Genomic DNA, 24,630 nt, shown 5'->3' with positions numbered 1-24,630 from the left:
GGGTTGCCATGGTTGCTATGGCAAGCATTTTGTTCTTTCCACCAAACAATAAATGTGTTTTCACAAATGATGAGAGTAGCCTGAAGAAACTATTTGTAGTTGCTGTAAAGACACACTGCACTCACCCTAGCTTTCTGTTTCAGAATTATTCTCTAAATTGGGGGTACAACGTATGCACAAATAAGTGCATTTGGCAAATTGAAGGCGTTAACTAAGGCAGTGCTGTCTGTAATTTTGGCTGATGTATCAATGGCTATTAACTACAAAAAGATCCTATAAACTCTGCTGTTTAAATTTAAAGGGTATTTAACAGAAGTTTGCATTTAAAGGGAAAACTTGCATTTAAAGAAAAAATAATCTCACATTAGGGAGCATCTGGAATTGTTGGAGTGTTTGACAAACACAGGATCAAAAATGATGTGGAGGCGATGTCTTAGCTATTTCTAGCATACACCAACCCTCATACTCCACAGACTGTATTATTTGACTTTGGAGAAAAAGATGGAATAAATAGATGCTGGACCAAAAGTCAGGAGATCTGGTTTAAGACCCAGCTTTCCTCCTGATGTTAGACTAGATGAGAGGTTCTCAGATGAGCTCCATCATGCAAACAGACTAGTTGGCAGCATTTCCAAGACCATAAACTAGGAAAGAGTAATGCAGGAGCTCGAGACCCCGGAAACCTGGATCCAGCACCTAAGGTCTTCCCTGGGCTACAAGTGACCTCTCAAGTGCACCAACAAATCCCCCCGGTCCTCGTCCTCCAGCTTCTTCATAAGAGCAATTCTCACTAGAAACATAATTCACCTTGACATTGTTTCCAGTATCTCAGTTGATTCTCATGGAAATTAGCAGTAGTATTTTTTTTTTTTCATTTTTTCAAACGGCCTCAATGGGTCAAGCAGCTAACCCGAGTGTGTGGCTAAAGACTGCAATCCAACCCAGTTCTAATTTCAAGTGTCTGCCTGAGGTTTCAATAGGAACCAACACCTTAAGCAAGCAAGAATAGACTTGTATGGAGAATTCTAAGCAAAGTTTTAACTAAGAAAAGAAAAGAAAAGAAAAGAAAAGAAAAAATAGATCTCCTGCCTCCCGGTCACTCCCTGCTCAGTTCTGTATACCAGGGCACATTGCTAATGCTGAGGTCGGGACTGCACACACTGGGGTAGGCTGTAAGCATGAAGCAGAATAACCAGTAGAAAATGCAGAAATTCCTCCATTTCTACACGTATTTCCACTTCTAACTCAAAAAGGGGAATGAGGATTGATTGATGTCACACATTGGAAATTGGCACGAAACAGATTATATACAGGTCTCTGCAAAGCGATAGCTCGCAAGTGCCTTTCAAAAAAAGAGAATACATTTAGTCCAAGATCAATTGAAGCTACAAGTGCCATACACACACATCGCATTTTCACACCTAATCTTTTGTTGTTGTTGTTTTTTAACATGGAGTCTTGCTCTTGTGGCCTGGCCTGGAGTACAGTGATGAAATTTTGACTCACCGCAACCTCCACCTCCTGGGTTCAAGGGATTCATCTGCCTCAGCCTCCTGAGTAGCCAGGATTGCAGGCACCCACCACCATGCCCAGCTAATTTTTGTATTTTTAATAGAGACAGGGTTTCACCATGTTGGCTAAGCTGGTCTCGAATTACTGACCTCAGGTGATCCACCTGCCTCGGCCTCTCAAAGTGCTGGGATTACAGGTGTGAACCACTGCTCCCAGCCACACCTAATCTGTTTTAAACACACAGCCTGGACATTTTTTTTAAAGCCTAAAATAAACCCTATAGGAAATAAGTTTCCCAGGCAGGTACTTCTGTCTTCCAGAATGCCCTATGAAACTACAGGCACATTCCCACCAATTACTGTGAGGCTAGCTTGAATCACTAGCCGCATCTTTAATTATTAAACAGTTGGTGCCTCTGTAAGCAAAGCTTCTAGATTTTTTTAGGGACACAGCTACCTGCTAATGATAACGACTAACAGAAAGAGGCTCTCGCATAAATATTGAACATTATGCAGTATGTGTAACAGCAATAACAGCCTTCACAGACATGCTTGTAGGGCTCAGAAGGGCTTCCTGCTCCTCCCTGTAAAACAGGATCTCCCATTTGTAATAAGACTTGTGGCTGGGCAAGGATCTTTGAGGCAAGAAGCTGTTGGCAAGAACCGTGGCATAATCTTTCTGCCCTGGGTAGGTTCAGGAGGGCCTGGCTGTTGCAGCATGGTCCAGGCCAGGCTTCCTGAATTTCCATTTCCACATTAATTTAGGGACTAAGGAATTAACTAGGTAAAAATAAAGTGGGAACTCACATCTATCTGTAAGCCCAGTACCTTGAGAGGCCAAGGTGGGGCAGATCACCTGAAGTCAGGAATTCAAGACCAGCATGGCCAAGATGGTGAAATCCCGTCTCTACTAAAAATACAAAAATCAGCCAGACCTGGTGGAGCATGCCTGTAATCCCAGCTACTCGGGGGGCTGAGGCAGGAGAATCGCTTCCACCTGGGAAGCGGAGATTTCAGCCTGGGCAATAGAGCGGGACTCCGTCACAAAATAAATAAATAAAGTTGAAATTGCCAAAACACCACGTGGAATGCAGAAAAGATAAAAACCTGTAAGAAAACCTGGAGTGACCCTGATTGAGACCAGTCTGCAGAAAACAACAATGGAGCTTTTAAGATGAGGTTCATGTAACAGAGGGGTGAGTTTGAATAAGAATCACATGTGGTATCATAGCTGATGGCTGCCTGACGAGTGATGTCTAGGGAGAGTGGTTCTGTGTATGACTTAGTTTGGGTTTCCCGGAAGGCAGTTATGAAACAAGGATTTGAAAGCAAGTAGTTCATTTGGGAAGTGATCCCAGGAATATGAGACAGAGCAGAAAGGAAAGCCAATTGATGGGACATCATCAGGCTACCGTGCCTGTGAGGGAGCTTCATCCCACTGGGATAGGAGGCACCTTAGGGTTTTCTCATTTGAGTGGGAGGTAGTTGGGGTTTTTCTGTGCCAACTTGGTCAAGTATTAATTGAGAGCTTCTGGAGAGCAGGATGGCATCTAAAGCATGGAGAGAAACACCGAGAGGAGAAGATGTAGTTATTAGGATTGAAAAGGGTCCGGTTGAGGATGTTTTCGAGTCTCTATCCAGATCCTCTCTGGCAGGTGAACTCATCCCCCAGCTGTGGGTGCTGGATGACAACTAGACCTATCCCCTTTTCAAGAGATTTGTCCTTGGCCAAAGAGAAGCCTGCTTGCCTAGGAGCTGTCACTTCCCCTGTTCCCAACTCAGCCAGTATAAGACTGATACAAAGTTCAAAAAATCAGTCCCAGTGTTTCAAGGCATGACAGAATTTTTAGTGTAGTCTGAGGTCTAGAACTTCTTTGTGGCATCTGAAGGAATCGTGACTTCAGCATAGACTACACCCTTGCTAGCTCTCCCCTCTGCCTTATCCTGCTTCCCTCATGCCCTATCTCCAGAGATCATCGCCCCAATAATCATTTCAACAAGAAGTCCCATCTCTTTCAGCTTCCAAGATGCTGGCTTTTGGCTGAAATGTTGAAGTCTGGGGGATATGGGTACCAACAGCCTCTGAGACAGTGTGTGCACCTGGCTTCATGCTGGTGTGTCTGTCAGTGTCTGTAATGAGAAAGTTGTGTTATTGTCTTGAAAGATGCTCATAACTCAGACAGTTTTGCTGATGTCCTCCAATAAATATCTTCCCTTTGGATAAATGGAGAACTGGAATTGAAAGTCATTCGAAACTGCAGATTTCATATTGATGACATCACCACATTTTTTTTGTCATGAACAACATAATTTATGCACAGTTGAGCATACGACATTTAACTTAAATTCTTGGAGCAATTTTCTTTTGAAAGACAGTATCTGGTTGAATTCTGGTGTTTTGAGTTTAAAAGGTCACTTTCTACCTTGTGACTTTGGACAAGTAATTTCCCTACTTCTATAAAAAATAGTATGGTTAGTGTCACCATACAAAGGTTAAGATAATATATGTCCACTCACAGGCATCACAACTATGGACACAAAATGATTAAATATGAGTGTGTTGAATTGTATTACTCTGAAAGAGAAGAAGAAAAAGGAAAAAGAGAGAAAGAACGGAGAGAGAGAGAGAAGGAGAGAGAGAAAGGGATAGAATGAATATTTACAGACATGGTTGATTATTCTCTCACTTCATATCAGATGATTAATCTAAATTCAGTGATGGTAAATCCATTCTTTTTGACTATGATTGTTTCAGGACTGGAGAGATGACCAAATTTTGGCTGCTGCTGAAATAGGAAAGGGCTATCCTGGGTCTTGGGTCCTTGAAGAGTTTCAGTGCTATAAGAAGTGGTTCCCAAACTTCTGTAAGCCTCAGACTCACTTAAGGAACTTGGGAAAACATAGATTTCTACTGCCAGAGTTTCTAATTTAGTAGGTTGGTGTGAGTCTAGATAATCTACATTTCTATCAAGTTCCTAGGAGATGTTCATTATGCTGCTGTTCCAGGGCTCACACTCCGATAGCTTAAAAAACAAGCCACAGGAGGTCGTGGTCTCATTGATTTCCAGAATGTTGTGAGTCTGGCTGAGATATTGGGGAAGCTTATCAGTTCCAGGACAATGCTGCCACTGAGGATGGTATTGTTGAATTAAATCTGTGAGTCCTGGAGACTGCCCTTTTTGAGATTTTTCCTTTTGTTTTAATAATTAATTTTTAGCTTTAATCCTTTTGTAATATAAAAAAAGATACAAAAAGTCTCACAAAATTAATATTTAGCTTAATAAACTATTACAAGGTACAGATCCTTGTAACCACTCTGTTCCAGAAATAGAAATATGAATGCCTTTCAATCTTTATGTGCCTAATCTGAATAATTGAATATTTTTCAACCAGTGTGAGTTGGATTTTCTGTTATTTACATGCAGAAGCACACTAATAAAGATACCCCAGAATGTTTTCTGAATGCTGTGGATATTTTTGTAGAAAAGATTCATTAGAAGCCAGTCCTTAGCAAAACAAATAATAAACATCCTTTGATAAAATCTGGATTTTTAATGAAACATATTTATTGGTTAGAAAATTAGTCCAGGCCGAGCTCCATTACTCACTCCTATAATCCCAGCACCTTGGGAGGCTAAGATGGGTGGATCATGAGGTCAAGAGATAGAGGCCATCCTGGCTAACATGGTGAAACCTTATCTCTACTAAAAATAGACCGATAAGCCGATCGTGGTGGCATGCACCTGTAGTCCCAGCTACTCAGGAGGCTGAAGCAGAAGAATCACTTGAACCCAGGAGGCAGAGGTTGCAGTGAGCTCAGATCGAGCCACTGCACTCCCACCTGGTGACAGAGAGAAATTCCATGTCAAAAAAAAAAAAGAAAAAAAAGAGAAAATTAAAGTCTAGACATAATCAACCAATTCCATCGATGAATATAACTGAAATAAGCAAAGAGTGAGATACTCAAAAGGAGAAGCGAGGAGGAGATCGCCCTAAAAGGAGTCTTCAAGTTGCAAATCTGGAGAAAGATGAGCTAAAGGATTATATCAACTCCGATTTTCTGGTTCATTGGTATTTGTTATGTTACCATTTTCAGTTCACGTGGTGAGTCCAGTAAGCCTTAACTCATCTTTTTAAGGACATTTCCATGATATTTAAGTGAAAGACTTCTAGAGGGGTAAACATATCTGGGAAACTCCTTCTAACTATTCCTGGTTAGACAAAGGAAAAACACGTACCATACAATATTCTGTTTGAACGTATCTTATTTACTCCTAAATATGACACAAACTGAAAATATTGTAAATTGCTGTTGTAAACTGCCAATTACTGGGCAAATATAAGTCACTAATAATCATGCTCTTAATTCTATTATTATATTTGTTACAATGCTTTAAATTAAATTCGATGAACTAATGAATTAAAGAAGCTCTTATCTCTTTGCAAAGTGTTAAGAAACATCAAAGTGGTAATTCACTGCATTTCATGAAGTGCTACTTAGATGTCATCTTAACCTGGCCCTTCAAAGGAAGTGGCTTGCAATCAGAAAATAATAATAATAATAAGTGAAGATGAAGTACATAGATTTCTCTTCTTTCTTGGCACTCTTTTTTGTGCCAATTGGTGATGTCTAAATCTTTCAAGTATCAGCAAGTAAAAAGTTTTCTACAATCCCTTTCCTTCTCCTCCTTGCCGTTTGGTTCTGCAATTAGCCAGCCTGAATAGAGGGCTATCACACTGGATTTGTCTCCATCTGAGACAGGGTCCCAAGGCTCCTATTAAATAGCAGAAGGTTTATGTTTTGTATCTTTCAATGATCTATAGCTGTCCTAGTAAAAGAAGAGGCCCGGGGCATTGTTTAAATATCCGGGTCAAGGTTAGTTTTTCCCTCAGGTATATTATGCCACAGTTTGATTTTAGGGGCAAAAGGCAAAATATATAGATTTCTCTTTCTTCCTTGATGTCTAAAAAAATCTATTCTTTGTAGTTAAAATGCTGAGAACCCTAAGGGAATACCAAAATTACCTGAAAGCTAATTATGTCAAGAGCACCTTTATTCATACTAAGATCTCACATCAACATTAATAAAGATACTGATTAATGTGGTGTAGACAAACCTACATTCAAATTCAAGCATGACCAAAATTAGCTGTGTAATTTTGGGCCACTGACTTAACCTCTCTGACTCCGTTTCCCCCATCTTACAAAATTAGAAAAATACCAGATACTAAAGTGATGATAGGAATGAAGAACCAAAGCTTTTGACTCAGTTCCTTCTTTGTAATAACTTAGCCAATTTTGATTTCTTTCTACTCTCTCTTACCCTTAAAGTCCAGAGTAAATAAGTCATAGAGGTGAGAACTGAAAGAACAAAGGTTTAGTGATACTCTAGAATACTGCATGTCAAATTTCAATTTGCAGATGCATGAGCTGTAAAAGAATGGGTTCTGATCCAGGAGTTCTGGGTGGAAGCCAAGATTCTGCATTTGTAACAAGCTCCTGGTGGATGTCCCAGGTTCTACCCACCATACACAATTCAAGTGGGGAGTGAGAGTGGGATGCACCAGAGGAAAGCATGGACCTACCATGCCTGGGGCAGCTGGGACAGGACACAGGAAAGGAAAGGTGCTGAAAAGAGAAAAGGGTGTTTCACAGGGAGAGAGGGTGTCCAGTGACCAATTTCTGCATAGCTTACTGTCTTTCAAAACAGATTAGAGTCCAGGCACTGTGGCTCATGTCTGTAATCCCAGCACTTTGGGAGGCCAAAGGTGGTGGTTCACCTAAGGTCAAGAGTTCTAGACCAGCCTGACCAATATGGTGAAACGCTGTCTCTATTCAAAATTTGAAAATTAGCCAGGTGTAGTGGCATGCCCCTGTAGTCCCAGCTACTCGGGAGGCTGAGACAGGAGAATTGCTTGAACCCGGGAGGTGGAGGTTGCAATGAGCTGAGATAGTGCCATTTCACCCCACCTGGGTGACAGAGCAAGACTCTGTCTCAGGTAAATATAAATAAATAAATATATATATATATACACACACACACACATATATATACATATATATAATAAAACAGATTCGATTAGATCTATATTCTGTGGGGCTTAACAAATACAGATAGAAGACCAGTGCTGTCTCCAGAGAGCAGATGTTGTAGTGTTGCTTGTGAAATTGGAGCCCCAGGATTTTCACCTTGAAATCTGGAACAAGTCCCTAGACAGCTGATAGGCTAATTGTACAAATGAACCCTGACTTCTGCTTGCTTCCAACCCTCATCTCCTCATGGATGGCCTGATAACATCAAGATGAAAACCAACTTCAGAAGACCTTTAGGGTCCTTACTTAGTATTTTGTAGCCAGTGCTGCCCAAGGGGGTGGTATTAGGGGTGGTAAGTGTACATGGATTCTGTTCCAAAGGGAGAGGTAAGGATTTAAAATCTTTTTATCCATCCATGAGCCCAGGAAGCTGAAAATGTCTTGACAGAAGAAATCATATTCTCCATGGCAACAAAATTGTTATGCTAGAAACACACAATCTCAACTTACACAGGCAAGCATCTCAAAAAATACATTGAATGCGGAAGATGGATTAAAATTTCAAGGAACAAATGATAAACATAATTGTTTGCAAACTCTATTTGGAAAAAAACAACAACCATGGGATAGAAAAATACAAACCTCTCCTCTCATGGGGCCAAAGACGTCTATTTCTATTTTCCTTTTAATCATCTAAAGTAACTTAAATCCTTCCCCTCATTTTCAAGAAGGCCTAACCCACAACTCCGTGGCTTCGTGCTATACCACCAGCCCCTGTACTTCCTGCTGACAGTAAGTGCTTCTCCGAAGCCCAGCTGACTCTAATGCCCAGATCAAAAGCTTTCTTGCCACAAAACAAATCATATTTGACAAAGACTGATCCGTCCTAAGCCACAATTATATAGATTGACTTGGCAACCTAAGTTAATGGTGATCTGACCTCCAGCTTAATGTATTTTGTCGTGTTTTTTTTTTTTTTCCAAAAGTAATTAGTTCCCTTTCTTGCTTTTCATTCTTTTTGTGTGTGATGAGATGAAGGCTGAAGTGTGTGTAGAAGTGAGAGAACAAAAATTCTATTTGGCAAATCCCTTCTATCGATGAAATAGCAGAATGGAGACTATTACAGTTGGGTTTTAACTATTAATCCCCTCCTCCTGTGTTGAATTGCCCAGACCTTTACTGGCATAGCAATACCTACAGGCCAATGGCTATTGCCAAAGGTGTGTTTTCTCTCAGAAAAATTAGTTTTTCATTGATGGAACTCATTAAACTTGGTTTACTTAAGATTGGGGAGTTCATCGGATAACATTTACCCAGCACATTTTTTCTTCAGTCTTTCTTTCAATGTTTGAGTTGATCTCTTCCCCTGCCACGGGAAACTGATCAGCTGTGCACACTTTCTTACAGGGTATAGGGCAGACATGTGTCTACCTGAGATCTGAGCACACGTGAGAGTAAAGTGTTCCCTAGTCATTTATGTTTAATGTTTGCCAAGGTTTCATATAATTATCAAGGGACTCAGCAATTTTCAGTGGTGCCCAAAACCTTGCAGGGGAGTTCATCAGTGTGAAATAATTCAGCAGTGATGAGGTACGAGGATATTATTGAGTATACTCTATCTTTTTGAGGGGGATTTGATACTGTGAAAGTCATGGGTTTTATAATTTAAATTTCATCTTGAGTGGGATACCCAATCGGATACCAGGATATTCCTTGACAAGAGTGTTGGAAGGCTGAACAGTGTTGAGTAGAAGAAATTCACTAATTACTGTGATAAATGAACCAATGAATAAATGAATGCTAAGAAAAAACTATCTAAAACTTGGAAATCATAAGAAAATATAGTATGACCTTTCAACATCATCCTGGAGCAATTTTAAACAAATCTGTTTAATGAGTATTTAATTCTCCGTAAAAATGAGCCTGCCATTTTGTTGGGCTAGTTCCTGGTTGGTTAAAGCTTAGATACCGTGAAGTTGTCACATGCTAACTCATAAATGTGTGCCCAATAGAGAAGATATAATCCCCAAGTTTTATAACCCTGTAAGACATTGTGATGGTTGGTATTTGGTGTCAAGTTGACTTGGTTAAGGTATATCCAGACAGCTGATAGAGTGTTATTTTTGGTTATATCTGTGAAGATGTTCATGGAAAACACTGACATTTGAATCAGTGGAAAGATTCACCTTCACCAATGTGAGCAGGCACCATCCAATCCGTTGAGGGATCAGATAGAACAAAAAGGCAGAGGAAAGGTGAATTTTCTTTCTCTTTCCTGGGGCTGGAATGTTCATCTTCTTTTGCTCCTGGACATCAGACCTCCAGGTTCTCGGATACTTAAGCTCTGGGACTGATTCCAGTGGTCCCTAATTTCTCAGGCCTTGGGCCTCAGAGTAAGGGTCACACCATTGGTTCCCCCATTTCTCAGATCTTTGGACTCAGACTGAATTGCATCACCAGACTCCCTCTTCTCCAGATTACAAACAGCATGTCATAAGACTTCTTGGTCTCCATAATCATGCAAGTCCATTTCCATAATAAATATTTTCATATATGTATATGTCTCCCATTGGTTCTTTTTCTCTAGAGAATCTTGACTAATACATACATTAACTAGTTTTGTATCTACCTAGCAATTTTATTCCAATATTATTTTCTTCCACCTTCCCCCACCCTCACCAAATGTCTCTGAATACGCAGTTCCCAAAAATACTCTTTGAATTAGCTTTACCATGTTACTGGTTCCAGCCTTAATGGGTTAGGGGCGCGCGCGCGCACACACACACACACACACACACACACACACACGATGTGCTGACTTTATATTTGTATGAGAGCTATGAGTTTATATTAGTATGAGAGCTATGTTTTTAACTTATTGAAGATTATACTTTGACAAGTATTTGTTGCTCACCTATTTTAAACTATTCCCTGAGGATTAAAACAGTGCATATATATCCTAGTACCTATTCTTTGAGAGTTTAAATGCAATTCTGAATACATGTTTGTGTTTGTGAGTGTGTGAGGGAGACTGTGTATGTAAAATCTGGTGTTTGAATATTTAGAAGGGGCAGGGATTTCGTGTTGAGTGGTAGAGTTGAAGGAGGCAGATTCACCATACTCTTTGGAAGAGAGAATAGATGAGGCTAAAGAAAGCAGGCCACTGTGACTTTATCTATTAGCTAATCTGTTAAGGAGGAGAACATTCTGGCAGTTGAAGCGTTGAGGCAGAATACGACAACATATGGCCCAATGTATCAAACAAGGAAGAGTGGAGAAATACGTAGCACACTCAGTGATTTATCATTGCTTTCTAAAGTAAACAATTCTTTTTTGGATCTGATGCTGCTATAGCTTGAATATTTGTCCCCTTTGAAACTCATGTTGAAACTTAATCCTCAATGTGGCGATATTGAGAGGTGAGGCTCGTAAGAGGTGATTGATTGATTAGCTGATGAGTATTCCGACCTCATAAAAAGATTAATCCATTCACCAATTAATGGATTAATGATTTAATGGATTAATAGGTTGTCATGAGAGTGAGGCTGGTGGCTTCATAAGATGAAGAAGAGGGACCTGAGCTAGCATGTTAGAGCAGTCAGCCGCCTTGCTATGTGGTACCCTGGGCTGTCTCGTGACTCTGCAGAGTCCCCACAAGCAAGAGGACGCTGACTAAATGTGGCCCCCTTGACCTTGGACTTCTCAGCCTCTATCACTATAAGAAACACATTTCTTTTCTTTATAAATTCCCCAGTTTTAGGTATTCTTATGTAAGAAACTGAAATGGGCTAAGATATCTAAAGCACAGACAACAAAGACAAAAATGAATGAGTGGGACTGTATCAAACTAAAAACCTTCTGTAGAAAAAAGGAAAGGGATTAAAAATCTAAAGGGCAATCTATAAAATTGAAGAAAATATTTGCAAACCAAATATCTTATAAGGGTTCAGTATCCAAGCATTTAAAGAACACATACAACTCAGTAGCAAAAACCCCCAAATAACCCAATTTAAAAATGGGCAAAAGACTGAATTGACATTTTTCCAAAGAAGACACACAAATGGCCATCAGGCATACAGAAAGATGCTCAACATGGCTAATCATCAGAAAGTAGAAATCAAAACCCCAATGAGATGTCACCTCGCACCCGTGAAGATGGTTATTATAGAGAAGAAGGAGGTAAGTTTTGGTGAGGAGGTGGAGAAAACAGAACACTTTTACACTGTTGGTGGGAATGTAAATTAGTACAGTTATTATCAAAAACAGTATGGAGGTTTCTAAAAAAGTAAAATGAAACCACCGTAAAATCCACAATACCACTACTTAGGATGTAACTGAAGGAAAGGGAATCAGTATCTGAGAGAGATATCTGCAATCCAGTGTTCATTGCAGCATTAGTCATAGCAGCCAAAATATGAAAGTGATCTAGGCATTTCTTAATTAATAAAGGGACAAAAGATTATGGCATATATGCAGTAGAATATTATTCAGCCATAAAAAAAGAAATCCTGTCACTTCCAACATCACAGATATAAGCCTAGTGGGCATTGTACTAAGTGAAGTGATCCAGGCACAGAAAGACAAATGCTGCATTATCTCACTTACATGAGGAATCTGAAAAATGAACTCAGAGAAGCAGGGAGTAGAACAGTGGTTGACAGGCACTGGGGTGTGAGGAAAATGAAGAGATGTTGGCCAATATACAAACTTGCACTTGTAAAATAAATACATTCTCTGGATATAATTGTACGGCGTGGTGACTATAGCTAATAATAATTGTATGCTTCACATTTGCTAAGAGTAGATCTTGCATTCTCAAAGGATAGCTACATGAGGTGGTGGATGTGTTAACTAATCTGATTGTGTTAATCATTTCAAAATGCATACATATATCAAATCATTACTTTGTACACAGTAAATGTGTGCAGTTTCATTTGCCAATTATGCCTCAATCACATAGGAGGGATGGAAGTAAGTGAACTAATAAAAATGACACACAGCTTTCCCTGTCTAAAACACTGAAGTTATTCTGGCTTTCTGGGCAGGACAGTGTTGTCGTGCTGTGGCCAATAGCATGGCCATGGGATTCAGATCTCCTGGGTGAAAGTCTGGCATGGCCATTGCTTTCCTCTCCATATCACCTATGAATCAGAGATCACAATGATATCTACATAAAGGTAGTTGTAAGTATAGTATTGATGTACTTTAAGGGCTAGGAACAGTGAGGGCTCATGGGATGTGCTCAATATAGTGGGGTTATAATTTTTAGTTGTGTGCTGCCAGGCCTCAGCTTATAATGGGGAGGGGGGTGTTATTCTTAGGCACACAGTCTCACCATCCAGAGAGATGCTCCTTTATATCTGCACCTATATCTGACAGCATCCAAGATTTCAAACCATGTGGTACAGTTTACTCTTTTGGATATTTTCATGTAGTGCAATTTGCTCTTCTGGATATATTTCCTGTCTTTGTAAAACAACAGAGAAGTTTTAAAGGAAGACACATTAAAAAGGAGTGTTCATTGAGACAGTGTTTTAATTGCTTCTAAGCCATGTCCATGGACAGACAGGACACAAATTTGATCTTAGAAGGAAGAAAATAAATCAGTACTTTATACTGATATTTCCAATATAAATAAAAATTATAAGTTTTCTTCTTAACTTTCTATATTTTATGTTTATCTATCCACTCATGAAACAAAATCTGTTCTTAATAAATGACTTTCAAGTTTCACCTTAATATGTTTGTATACCACATACATATACATTTGTATATCATAGTGTATGCATGTATATGTTACTATATCCATCTATACACACAAATATATTAATCCTACTATGTATGAATATATTTATATAACCAACCCTGTATATATCCACCTCTTTGTATATGAGAGACTCTGACTATATATATTCAACTATGTATTTGTGTATTATACATTTTAATCTATATATTGTATACACATATATATCACATAATGTGTTTATTATAGTATACACATATATCTGGACATAGTTAACAAAATAATTATATCTATATTATTAATGACAAATGTTAGCTGTTGATCAGTATCACAGTTTGTAATTGTATGGTAATGGTATTATCTATGTCAACTCTTCGTGAATACAGTGTTTTGTGCCTATTTCTGCCAACTATGTGTAAAGGATCTAAATCAATGCCTCACTTACACTAGATACTCAATAGTTATTAATAGAATGATATTTTTACTCATGAATTCCTCCAATGTAGAACTTTGCAACTCTTGTTTCATTTTAGAATCACCTAGAAAGCTTTTGTTTATTCACTTTATCAACACCCTCGCTTGGGTCCCATCCAAGACAATTAATTCAGAATATAGGAAAAATAGAATCAGGCAGTGCTCCTTGTAAAGCTCTCCAGGTGATTCAAAGGCACAGCCCTGGGATGAGAACCATTAATCTCATACCTCTCTGAGCCAGCGTTTAACTCCTGCTGAGGACAGTGGTTGGGCCTCTGTGAGTAAAGGAGAGGCTGTCCCCTTGGGCATCTTGGAATATGCACTAGAGGATGAGTTCTTGGCCAGTGCATCCCAACTGTATCACTGTGTCTTCTGCTTGGCCTTCCTGATTTAGACTTTTGTTGGGAAATGGAAAAGTGTACCTCTCTGTACATTCGTGCTAGCCTTGGGTTCAGGCCCTCAGATTCCCCATTGAGCAGAACCATTATATTAAGTTGGAGCAGAGACACTTGTACTCAGTCAATATCTGTCTGTCAGAAAGAGAGCTTGCCTATGATCAGATCCACAACTTCTCCCAGAAACTGTCCAGGAGCTATTAGGCAGTAATGGCTTTCTGCTGCCACACGATCTGGGTGGGACTGAGACAAATCCTTTCTCTGGAAGCTCTGTTGGAAACTGTGTTAAATTCTGCCGACTTGTGTTTCTTCCTGAAATGGAAAGTGGGCTTCCTGATCCAGTTTAGTTCTGTACCCTGCTGTGAGAAAGATATTTTGGATATGTAAGTCTGGTCTTCATCTGCACATAATGTTGCAAGGCAGACATTCCTGGACCATTTTGCAGATAAAAATCTGAGGTCAGAAGACTTAAGTGACTTTCATACAGTCAGAGGGTTTTTCAGGGGAATAGCCAGCATTTGAACTGTGGTTGATTGATTAGTTTTTCAGTTTCTTTTCTTGCTACTACATCCCTTTTCAATCTGTACTAGTGAAGCGATTTGTTAACAGGATAAATATAAACATGGACTTTGAATTCAGATAAGTTAGGCTTGAATTCAAGCATTTCCCCTTTCTAACTTTGCTGTCTTGGGAAACTGATGCAACTTCTCTGAGCCTCAAGAACCTGACCTGAAGGTAAAAGATAATAATGCTGACAATAGCTTTGTCAGGACTAAATGTCATAATAAAAGTAAAATGCTTAATCACATTTTTGGCATGGAATATTCAGAAAAGGCCATTTGTACAAAAGTTTAATTGAAATTTTCTTTTTATTTTAATTGCATTTTAGGTTTTGGGGTACATGTGAAGAACATGCAAGATTGTTGCATAGGTGCATACGCGGCAGTGTGATTTGCTGCCTTCCTCCCCTTCACCTATATCTGGCATTTCTCCCCATGCTATCTCTCTCCAAATCCCCACCCCCTGCTGTCCTTCCCCTATTTCCCCCCAACAGACCCCAGCGTGTAGTGCTCCCCTCTCTGTGTCCTTGTGTTCTCATTGTTCAACACCCACCTGTGAGTGAGAACATGTGGTGTTTGATTTTGTGTTCTTGTGTCAGTTTGCTGAGAATGATGGTTTCCAGGTTCATCAGTGTCCCTACAAAGGATGCGAACTCATCATTTTTGATGGCTGCATAATACTCCATGGTGTATATGTGCCACCTTTTCCCTGTCCAGTCTATCATCGATGGGCATTTGGGTTGGTTCCAGGTCTTTGCTATTGTAAACTGTGCTGCAATGAACATTTGTGTGCATGTGTCCTTATAGTAGAACGATTTATAATCCTTTGGCTATATACCCAGTAATGGGATTGCTGGGTCAAATGGAATTTCTATTTCTAGGTCCTTGAGAAATTGCCACACTGTCTTCCACGAAGGTTGAACTAATTTACACTCCCACCAACAGTGTAAAAGTGTTCCTATTTCTCTACATCCTCTCCAGCATCTGTTGTCTTCAGATTTTTTAATGATTGCCATTCTAACTGGCGTGAGATGGTATCTCAATGTAGTTTTGATTTGCATTTCTCTAATGACCAGTGATGATGAGCATTTTTTCATATGTTTGATGGCCTCATGTATGTCTTCTTTTGTAAAGTATCTGTTCATATCCTTTGCCCACTTTTGAATAGGCTTGTTTGTTTTTTTCTTGTAAATCTGTTTTAATTCTTTGTAAATTCTGGATATCAGCCCTTTGTCAGATGGGTAAGCTGAAAAAATTTTTTCCCATTCTGTTGGTTGCCGATTCACTCTAATGACTGTTTCTTTTGCCGTGCAGAAGCTGTGGAGTTTGATTAGGTCCCATTTGTCTATTTTGGCTTTTGTTGCCAATGCTTTTGGTGTTTTGGTCATGAAGTCCTTGCCTATGCCTATGTCCTGAATGGTTTTGCCTAGATTTTCTTCTATGGTTTTTACGATGTTAGGTCTTATGTTTAAGTCTTTAATCTTTGATTGTTCCTTTTTACTCTTTAGAAGATTATTCTTAAGCAGCTTTCTCAACAAAATAGTGGCACTTGCTAAATTTTAAATTATGAATCCCAATTTAATAGAAAACTGGTGAAATGAGGTCCAATACAACCAACCAACAAACGCACAAAAACTATAAATCAATCTCGCTAACAATGGAGATTAAAATTATAAATTAAAGTGCTAGCAAATTAAACTTTTTAGAATGTGAAAAAAAAAATCTCACAACAACCAATTAGACTTATTCCAGAATGCAAAGATGATTCAATGTTGCAAAAACTTACTAATGTAACCTACTTAAGATATCAATAGAAAATACAGTCAAAAAGTAAATAATATAAACTCTAATAAATCAGTAGATTTCTTTCGATTGCATATGTATTTTTACTGACCTAGAAAGAGTTTATAATATTTGATAGATATTAAAATATTATCAGATATCTAAAAAGTTCTTATAAATTAAAATAATTCAAATCTCTTTTTCAGTATTTATCTACCTATGTGTCTATGCATTATAAAAGTCAACATCCAAATCTGATTAAAACGTATCTGTCTAGATATCCAACACCATATTTGTTAACAACATTTCATGTGAGAGATTAGTTAAGGGTCTGCTCTTACTTGACACAGATTTTAAAGATACACACAATACACTTAATCACAGTTATTTCTAGCTGGTAGAATAACAGGTCATTTATATTTTCTTACTTTTAATTAAGTTTTTTTGTATTTTAAAAATCAGCCAAATGAATTTTCAAGTGAAATTAAAGTTATTGAAAGAAAAATTTAATAAACATATTATAAATATTTTATTATAAAATATGTTTTGATATCTATTTATGATAGATATGGAAATATCTTGCTCTGAACAAGGTATATAAAATATATAAAATAAAGCAAATGCTTCTTATAAAGTAATTTTTATAAAGGCCTCTTGTCATCAAAAAAAGATATTGTGGTTTGAGTGAACACAAGTCAGCATACTTTGAATGAGTATTATGCTGTGGAGTTATGCTTACATTAGATTTTCATCTCTCTCCTCCTAAACCTTTTCCTGAAGACTGCTATTGGACATGATTTCAGTATTTGCGAGTGCTCACTTTCTTCTATCTACCTATCGTGTAGTTATTTAGTGCTTGGCGTTAGGATTTCAGTCATCCTACTTACCAACTCTCCAGTTGAGTTGAGCTGGACTGTGAATGCCAGTGAGGTCTGAGGAACTGGAAAAAGCCATTGGAGAGAGCAGGGATGCTAGTGGGTCATCACAGTTGTCTAAAAGATAGGAGGAGAGAGGGAGAGAAACCAGATTCTATTAGTAAGAAATATTCCATGAGAAGAAATGTTGAGAACTTAACTATCATCATTTATTAACCACCTGCTCTGAACAAGGTCAGGTACTTCCTGTTTCCATGTGTTACTGCATCTGCTCCTCACAGCAGCCCTAAAAGACAGGTCCAGCTTTCTTTCACAGATGGAGAAAATTAAGTTCAAAAATGTCAAGTAGATTGTCCAAGGTCTCAATGCTAGAAAACAGTGTAGCCAGAATTCTCACCCAGATTTGTCTGACTCAAAAACCCAACTACCTAAACCCAACTATCTACATTTCTTTAGTAAACCACTTGATCAAAGTCTCAGATTGTTGCTATTGAGATTATTCTGTAAGAAAGGAGACTACTAAAAGGGGAAAAATTGTTTGACTGCTCTCCCATCTTCAGTCCCTGAGGGCTCCCATGATAATTGTGTCTAGAGGAGTAGGATAGCTTAAAATGTCTTACTCCCAGTTGTGTGAAAGTCTTTAGAAAACAATTTATTTATTTTAAGAACTTATATCTATTCCATGAAGCAATAGTGAATAGTCATAAATCTTGTATATCATGAATCTGATATTCACTTCAACAGCTATCCTTCCAACTTCTCCTAAATATGGTAAGTATTCTTTCTAAGGCTTCTTTGGTGATGTCTAAATATGGGACGGGGTGGGGCCATGAGCAAAGATGCTCGTCTTGACAAGGTAGATATACCCCATCCAGGTTGACACTGATGTCCTGACCATCCAAACTCATGGAGAGGAACTGCTCTTCACTCATAGTATATTGTTGCCATGATTGGAATTTTTGTCATTCCTAAAACTCATGATAAGATTTAATGTCATGGTAATGATATTAAGAGGTGAGGCCTTTCAGAGATGATTAGGCCATGAAGTTTCCACTATCTTTGGATTAGGTTTGCTGCCTTAACAAAAGAGCTTTCAGGATTGGGTTCTCTCTCTCATTCTCTTGCCTTCTGCCATGTGATGATGCAACAAGAGAGCTCTCACCAATGTCAGAATATCGATATTCAGTTTTCCAGCCTTTAGAACTGTGAGCCAATAAATTTCTGTCCCTTATAAACTGCTCAGTCTCAGGCATTCTGTAATAGCAACACAAAATGGTCTGAGACAATTGATCATCTAAGTTTTTTCTAATAATTCACTTAACTATTGTATTTTCCATTGGGTGGCACACACTTTGTGGGGCCCTAGCAATGAATTTGGTACATAACAAGCCTTTGATAAACGTTTGTTGAAAGAATGGGATGGTGAGCTAATGGAATAAGAAAGGAAAGAATGGAAGGCAGGATGGATCAATCAATCAACCAATTAATCAACATAATACTGCCAACGTTCTTTTCCTATTTTTTGTCTTGTACACATTTAATTTTATAGGACATTGTGTCCTATAAAAGATATCAATAGAAAATACAGTCAAAAAGTAAATAATATAAACTCTAATAAATCAGTAGATTTCTTTCGATTGCATGTGTATTTTTACTGACACATTGTGTCCTATAAAATTAAATGTGTACAAGACAAAAAAAATTTCATGACTTTATGAAATCTAGACATATGTCATTTAAAACAAATTTAAAATGTGTCTTTTTCTTTGAAGGTGAACTTCATGGTAGTAAAGTCTCTCAGAAAAAATTGGTTTGACTTCTTTGTTTTTAAAGCACACTTACATAGGATTATGCTTGTTTATTTAACAAATTCTTACAGAGCAGTATTTCAGCTAATTGCAGAAAAATTAATTAGAAACATAAGGATTAGGCCGGGCGCGGTGGCTCAAGCCTGTAATCCCAGCACTTTGGGAGGCCGAGGCGGGTGGATCACGAGGTCAGGAGATCGAGACCATCCTGGTCAACATGGTGAAACCCCGTCTCTACTAAAAATACAAAAAATTAGCTGGGCACGGTGGCGCGTGCCTGTAATCCCAGCTACTCAGGAGGCTGAGGCAGGAGAATTGCCTGAACCCAGGAGGCGGAGGTTGCGGTGAGCCGAGATCGCGCCATTGCACTCCAGCCTGGGTAACAAGAGCGAAACTCCGTCTCAAAAAAAAAAAAAAAAGAAACATAAGGATTAAATTATTCTTCATTAAGTGTGCTAAAAAATCAACTGGCAAAGTGTATTTTGAGTTTTTCTCAAATACAAATGTTGAAAAATATTTTGAGGTATTTGACAAATGCAAAACAGAGCCAGATCCTCACTGAAGAAGAGTAACATAAAAATCGCAGATATGGTGTCTTGGCAGTTATGGTCATTTGGTGAATAGATCAGTACCATTTTACCTCTGGCAGATCACGCAGGTGACAGAAGGTGCATACACACCTCAAAGCACTTGTTTAAAGACACACATTTGTTGCATTATTTATATATTAGAAGACAATATGTAATAATCACTTATTAAATTTTAAACAACATAAGGCAGATCTTGCATGTGCATATGCCTGTTTCATCATCAAGAAACGTCAGATGAATGCAGAAAAAAAGCGAGCCCCATAGGAACATACAAAGCACACACACACAAGCACACACATATATAGCATCAACATGGTGTCTACATTCACAAGTGCATTCTAAGCCTCACCCATCCAGATGTGTAGGTATAACCATCCTCTTATTTCAGGTAACACTCTCTCCACCACTTAACAAGAATTCACAGCTTTTCTGACACTCATTTGCATGGCAAATGTTAGCTCTTTTTAAGGTAAAGTATTATAGCTATTCTATATAATGCTTATGTATTTATTAGACATTTAACATGTATACAACTCTGCTCCTAATTTTATTAGATTTTTATAGTCTTTTATGTGTGACTGATGAAATTTTTTAGTATTATACTCCTAACCCTACTTCTCCCCTAAATCTTTTCTTATGAAGTTTTTATTGTACAATTAGCAATCCATTTTTACAAATGCATATATTGTGTTGTAGCAGAATTGACTGTACTCCTGTATATGTTTCAAGGTTTCAAGTTAACTCAATCATACATTGCTCAAGAAACAACTCTGGAATTTACTCTCTTCTTTTTTTTTTTTTTTTTTTTTTTTAGTAATCTTCACATAAAAATGTAAATTGTTAAAATGATCAAGGAATAATAGAAGTAACCTAACCATTTCAAATTATTTCATTCCAACAGGCCACGCACGGTGGCTCACACCTGCAATCCCAGCACTTTGGGAGGCCAATGCGGGTGGATCAAAAGGTCAGCAGTTTGAGACAAGCCTGGCCAACATAGTGAAACCCCATATCTACTAAAAATGCAAATATTAGCCGGGTGTGGTGGTGGGCACCTGTAGTCCCAGTTAGTTGGGAAGCTGAGGCAGGAGAATGGCTTGAATCTAGAGGCAGAGGTTGCAGTGAGCCGAGACTGCACCACTGCACTCCAGTCTGGGTGACAGAGCAAGACTCCGTTTTTTTTTTTTTTTAAAAAAAAACCTCTGTCCAAGCAATATTATACAGTCTCATTTTGTGCGTATTCTCAGAGGCAATCAGGATAGGTTTGGGTAAAATGGAATCTAGACCTCAAGGAGCTCAGAGGCCATTGAGAATATAGATATGTAAACAAATAAATAAACTGATAAGGAAATTTAGGAGACTTTCACTATGATCACACCAAGCCAGTAAAATTAGAATGGATCAGTCCAGACTCTCAGGCCAGTGGTATTTTTTGTTCTTCCAGACCTGTGCAGTCCTCTCCATTACAAGGTGCTGACCTCCAGGAAAACTAAAGCTTCCAGAGCCCATTAGCCCGTGGCAATGACTGCCATTCCCCACTCTCCGTTTTCAACTTTGAAAGATGTCTACTTTGTATCTCAGTTTCTAGGGACAGTGGCTACATTTTGGAAATTAGTAAATCTATAAAAAACAATCTAAGCTAATGGAAAGATCCAAGGAAGATTTTTCAACGCTTCTTTCCTCATATTACCTACGCATTTGAATAGTGGCTTTTGGGAAACATATCTTAACTTTCGATTTCCTGCCCCTAAAAGAAATAAGAACAGGAAAATCTCAAATCTAAAAGGAAGAAAGTCCCCCCTCCATTTCCAAGAACAGATAAATCTTTCCCTCTGTCACCTCTGTGTCACATGTACCACTTTGGCAACCTTGCCTAAGTTGATAAAGAGCAAGTCCCTATGAAATTACGCTAGTAAATGGGAACTGAAGCCCATTTATGCCCAATATTCCATTATTGGAACACTAAGCATGTGGGAGTTATCTATATCCTACTGCTCAAGGTCATCGCCAAGGTCTGACTGAAAAAATTCAAAGAATTGCAACCTCAAGCACAGATGGGTTAAATGTTTGATGATAGAACCATTCTAAATTCAAATGTCTGTATTATTTTAAATATGTATCAGATTCTTAAAGCAGAAGAGGAATGACCTAGCATAAATGAGAACCATAAAACTTGTTTGTTTTGTTTTGTGATTCGGGATAGGCTGCAATAGTGGAAAGTATACTGAGTGTTAGATCTGGGGGATTCCCTATTCCTAGGTTTGTTTCTTCTCTTGATTGGCTGACTCCAGATAATACATTCAGGTACAATAAACTTTATTTTCACTGTCTGCAAAATAAAGAGTCATTTTCACCACATTCAGCCATAGAGTCATTCTAAAGATGGACTAAGAATAGATGGGAAAATGTCCCCTCTTAAGTGTAATGCCCAGAATGAGGATGACAAGCAGTATATGAATTGCACGGTAGTATCTGCTGCAATTGAGAGCAACTATTTTAATGATTTTATTTCTGGGGTCTTTTTTCTCTGCCACAAAACTTGCCCAAGAATTGGTGTCATAAACAGCTCTTTCAAACTAAAGGTTTACAGCTGACCAGATGAACAGGAGAATGTGAAGTGGAGGGGGAATAAAAAGGGTGAAGTCACGTGCGTGCATAAAGATGACATCACACGACCATTCTCTCCTCTGTGGGTCTGCAGCCTTGTGGAGACTGGGTAGTATTACCCCAAACACATGGCTGGGGAGCAAGGAAAAAAAAATGTCTGCCCCAATGCTCCTGCAGCCTTCAATAAGCAAAGCTGTGGTATCCTTCTATTTCAGTCTCTACACGCATCTCAAACTTCTAATGGTGTGTCCTCACAATGCTAAATCCATCACTCTGTTCCTCCAAAAGTATATCTGAATATTCATCAGTGTTTAATGTAGAAAAGAAGAAGGGGTGAAGAAACTGGTATCTGAAGAAAAGTGTTTGAAATTTAAGAAAAAAAGATTGAGACTGAAAGACTTCTCTTATGCCCACTTCCAATGGGACACACAACTTGAGACAGATTGTATTGATTTCCCAGGAATCACTTTCCAAGAATGAACCAAATTTCACAGATGCATTGACCTAGTAGAATATTTTCAAAATGAGGTCTTTAAAAGGCTTTTGTGAGTCTTTTCTCTAAAAGAGTTATAGGAAAACTTGATGTAATAAAAGACTATTTTTAAAATGCAACCCCCTATTCATATATAGTTTCTGATTCCCCATTTTTCTTCAACAAATAACTTCGCCGTCATCTGTATTCTTTTTCTTTATAACACAAAGGCCACTACTGGCTCCCCTGATCCCCTAAGTTAAAGTCCACTTCTGTGGGTATAACCAAAAACACCTTAGCTGTTTCCATCCAGTAGCTGTTTAAATATTCCCAGTCCTGTTTGCATATGACTTAGCTTTACATTCATAGATTAGGAGGATTTCTGAACCAGGAGGAACCTCTGAAATTATAAGATCCAAGCCTTTCACTTTACATATGATGGTATGAGGGGAGCTTAGGGAGATGACAGGGCCGCCTAAGACTATTCAGTTAATGATTTGACCAGCCAGGAGCAAAATTCAGGTTTCTTTACTGATTGTAGATGAGCACCAGGCCAGTTCTCTGCCTTTGCAGAAGGCAGGTAACCATTAGTAGTAGTAGTATTTATAACAACCGTTATAATGGATGACCTCTTTTCTGCAGCATGAAATACATTATTTTATTTCCTGGACAACAGAAAAACATTGATAAGGAGTAGTTTGTGACTTTCAGGATAATTTGAATTTCTCTTTCTTTGCCTTTCTTCTTTCCATCGGCAATACTCTCCCCTAGCTAAACCCTATCCACTCAGGGGGGAAAAGTCAGACAAACAGAAAAAGGGAAAAAGGAAAAAGATAAGAAGAGAAAAACTAAAGAAACATTTATTTCCTTGTTAATTATTGCGTGGACAAGCATTTTATTTGATATTTCCAATTCAAAGAAGTGGAGATAATATGCTCTTCAATATATGTATACAGTTAAATACTGAAGGTCTTCTCTCATATTAATTATAATGTAAAGGCATAACAGAGAATTCTAAGTAAATATGATATTTACAGAGCTTTTGAAAATTGTCATTGACCCTTTAAAATGATTCCACTTCAAGTGACTTTTTGTTGTCAACATATATTTTTATTCATTATTATTAAAATACCAATAGAGTTACAGATGGTACTGAAGTTAAATTGTGTGGATCATCTTGATTACCACAGTAAATTGTCTGTATGTGGGGATTTGGAGCTTAAAAGATTCACTTGTACTTATAGGTTAGATAAAATTCCTCTTAGCATTGCACACTTAATGACCTACTTTGTTTAAAAGATATAAAGCACACATTTTGTGGAGTGCCTACAACAGTGCTTAGATGTGACAACTCACGCCTTTTGCTTCAATTATTTTTCCCCTTGTTACCTATAATTTCACTTAGCAAATTAGAAAAAAATACTATAGTATTATTCTTGAATCTGACACTACCCCTTCTTCATGATGAAATCCTAAATGATAAATCACTTCATAATGAGTAGACCAAAAAATACAGCTTTTTAAAATCAGCCATGAAAGGAAGGTCACGCCTTCTCCCTCCTGACATTCGTTTCCAAATTGATGCCGAACTTGCTTTTTGAGCATCTACTAAGTCATGGTTGTGCTCCCTGCTGTGAGAAGATACAATAAAATCAAATACATAGACCCTGTGCTCAAGAAGACATTTGCTTTGGACTGAAGGATAATCCATACTTTTTTTTTTTTTTTTTTTTTGAGACGGAGTTCCGCTCTTGTTACCCAGGCTGGAGTGCAATGGCGC

At 38.3% G+C, this 24,630-nt stretch overlaps 1 protein-coding gene across 1 annotated transcript in view; it reads right to left on the bottom strand.

The window, feature by feature from the left end:
- Positions 1-24,630, bottom strand: part of CNTNAP5 (contactin associated protein family member 5) — an 882,261-nt gene that overhangs the window by 676,781 nt on the left and 180,850 nt on the right. Inside the window, exon 2 of the mRNA XM_021667927.2 lies at positions 17,386-17,490. Coding sequence (XP_021523602.2) covers positions 17,386-17,490 — 105 coding nt within the window. The remainder of the gene's footprint in view (positions 1-17,385; positions 17,491-24,630) is intronic.

The sequence above is a fragment of the Aotus nancymaae genome, unplaced genomic scaffold (assembly GCF_030222135.1).
Source record: "Aotus nancymaae isolate 86718 unplaced genomic scaffold, 86718_ANA_hifiasm-v0.15.2.pri h1tg000029l, whole genome shotgun sequence".
Classification (NCBI taxonomy): domain Eukaryota; kingdom Metazoa; phylum Chordata; class Mammalia; order Primates; family Aotidae; genus Aotus; species Aotus nancymaae.
Note: the sequence above shows the minus strand (reverse complement) of the source record. Positions and strands in the feature narration are given on the sequence as shown.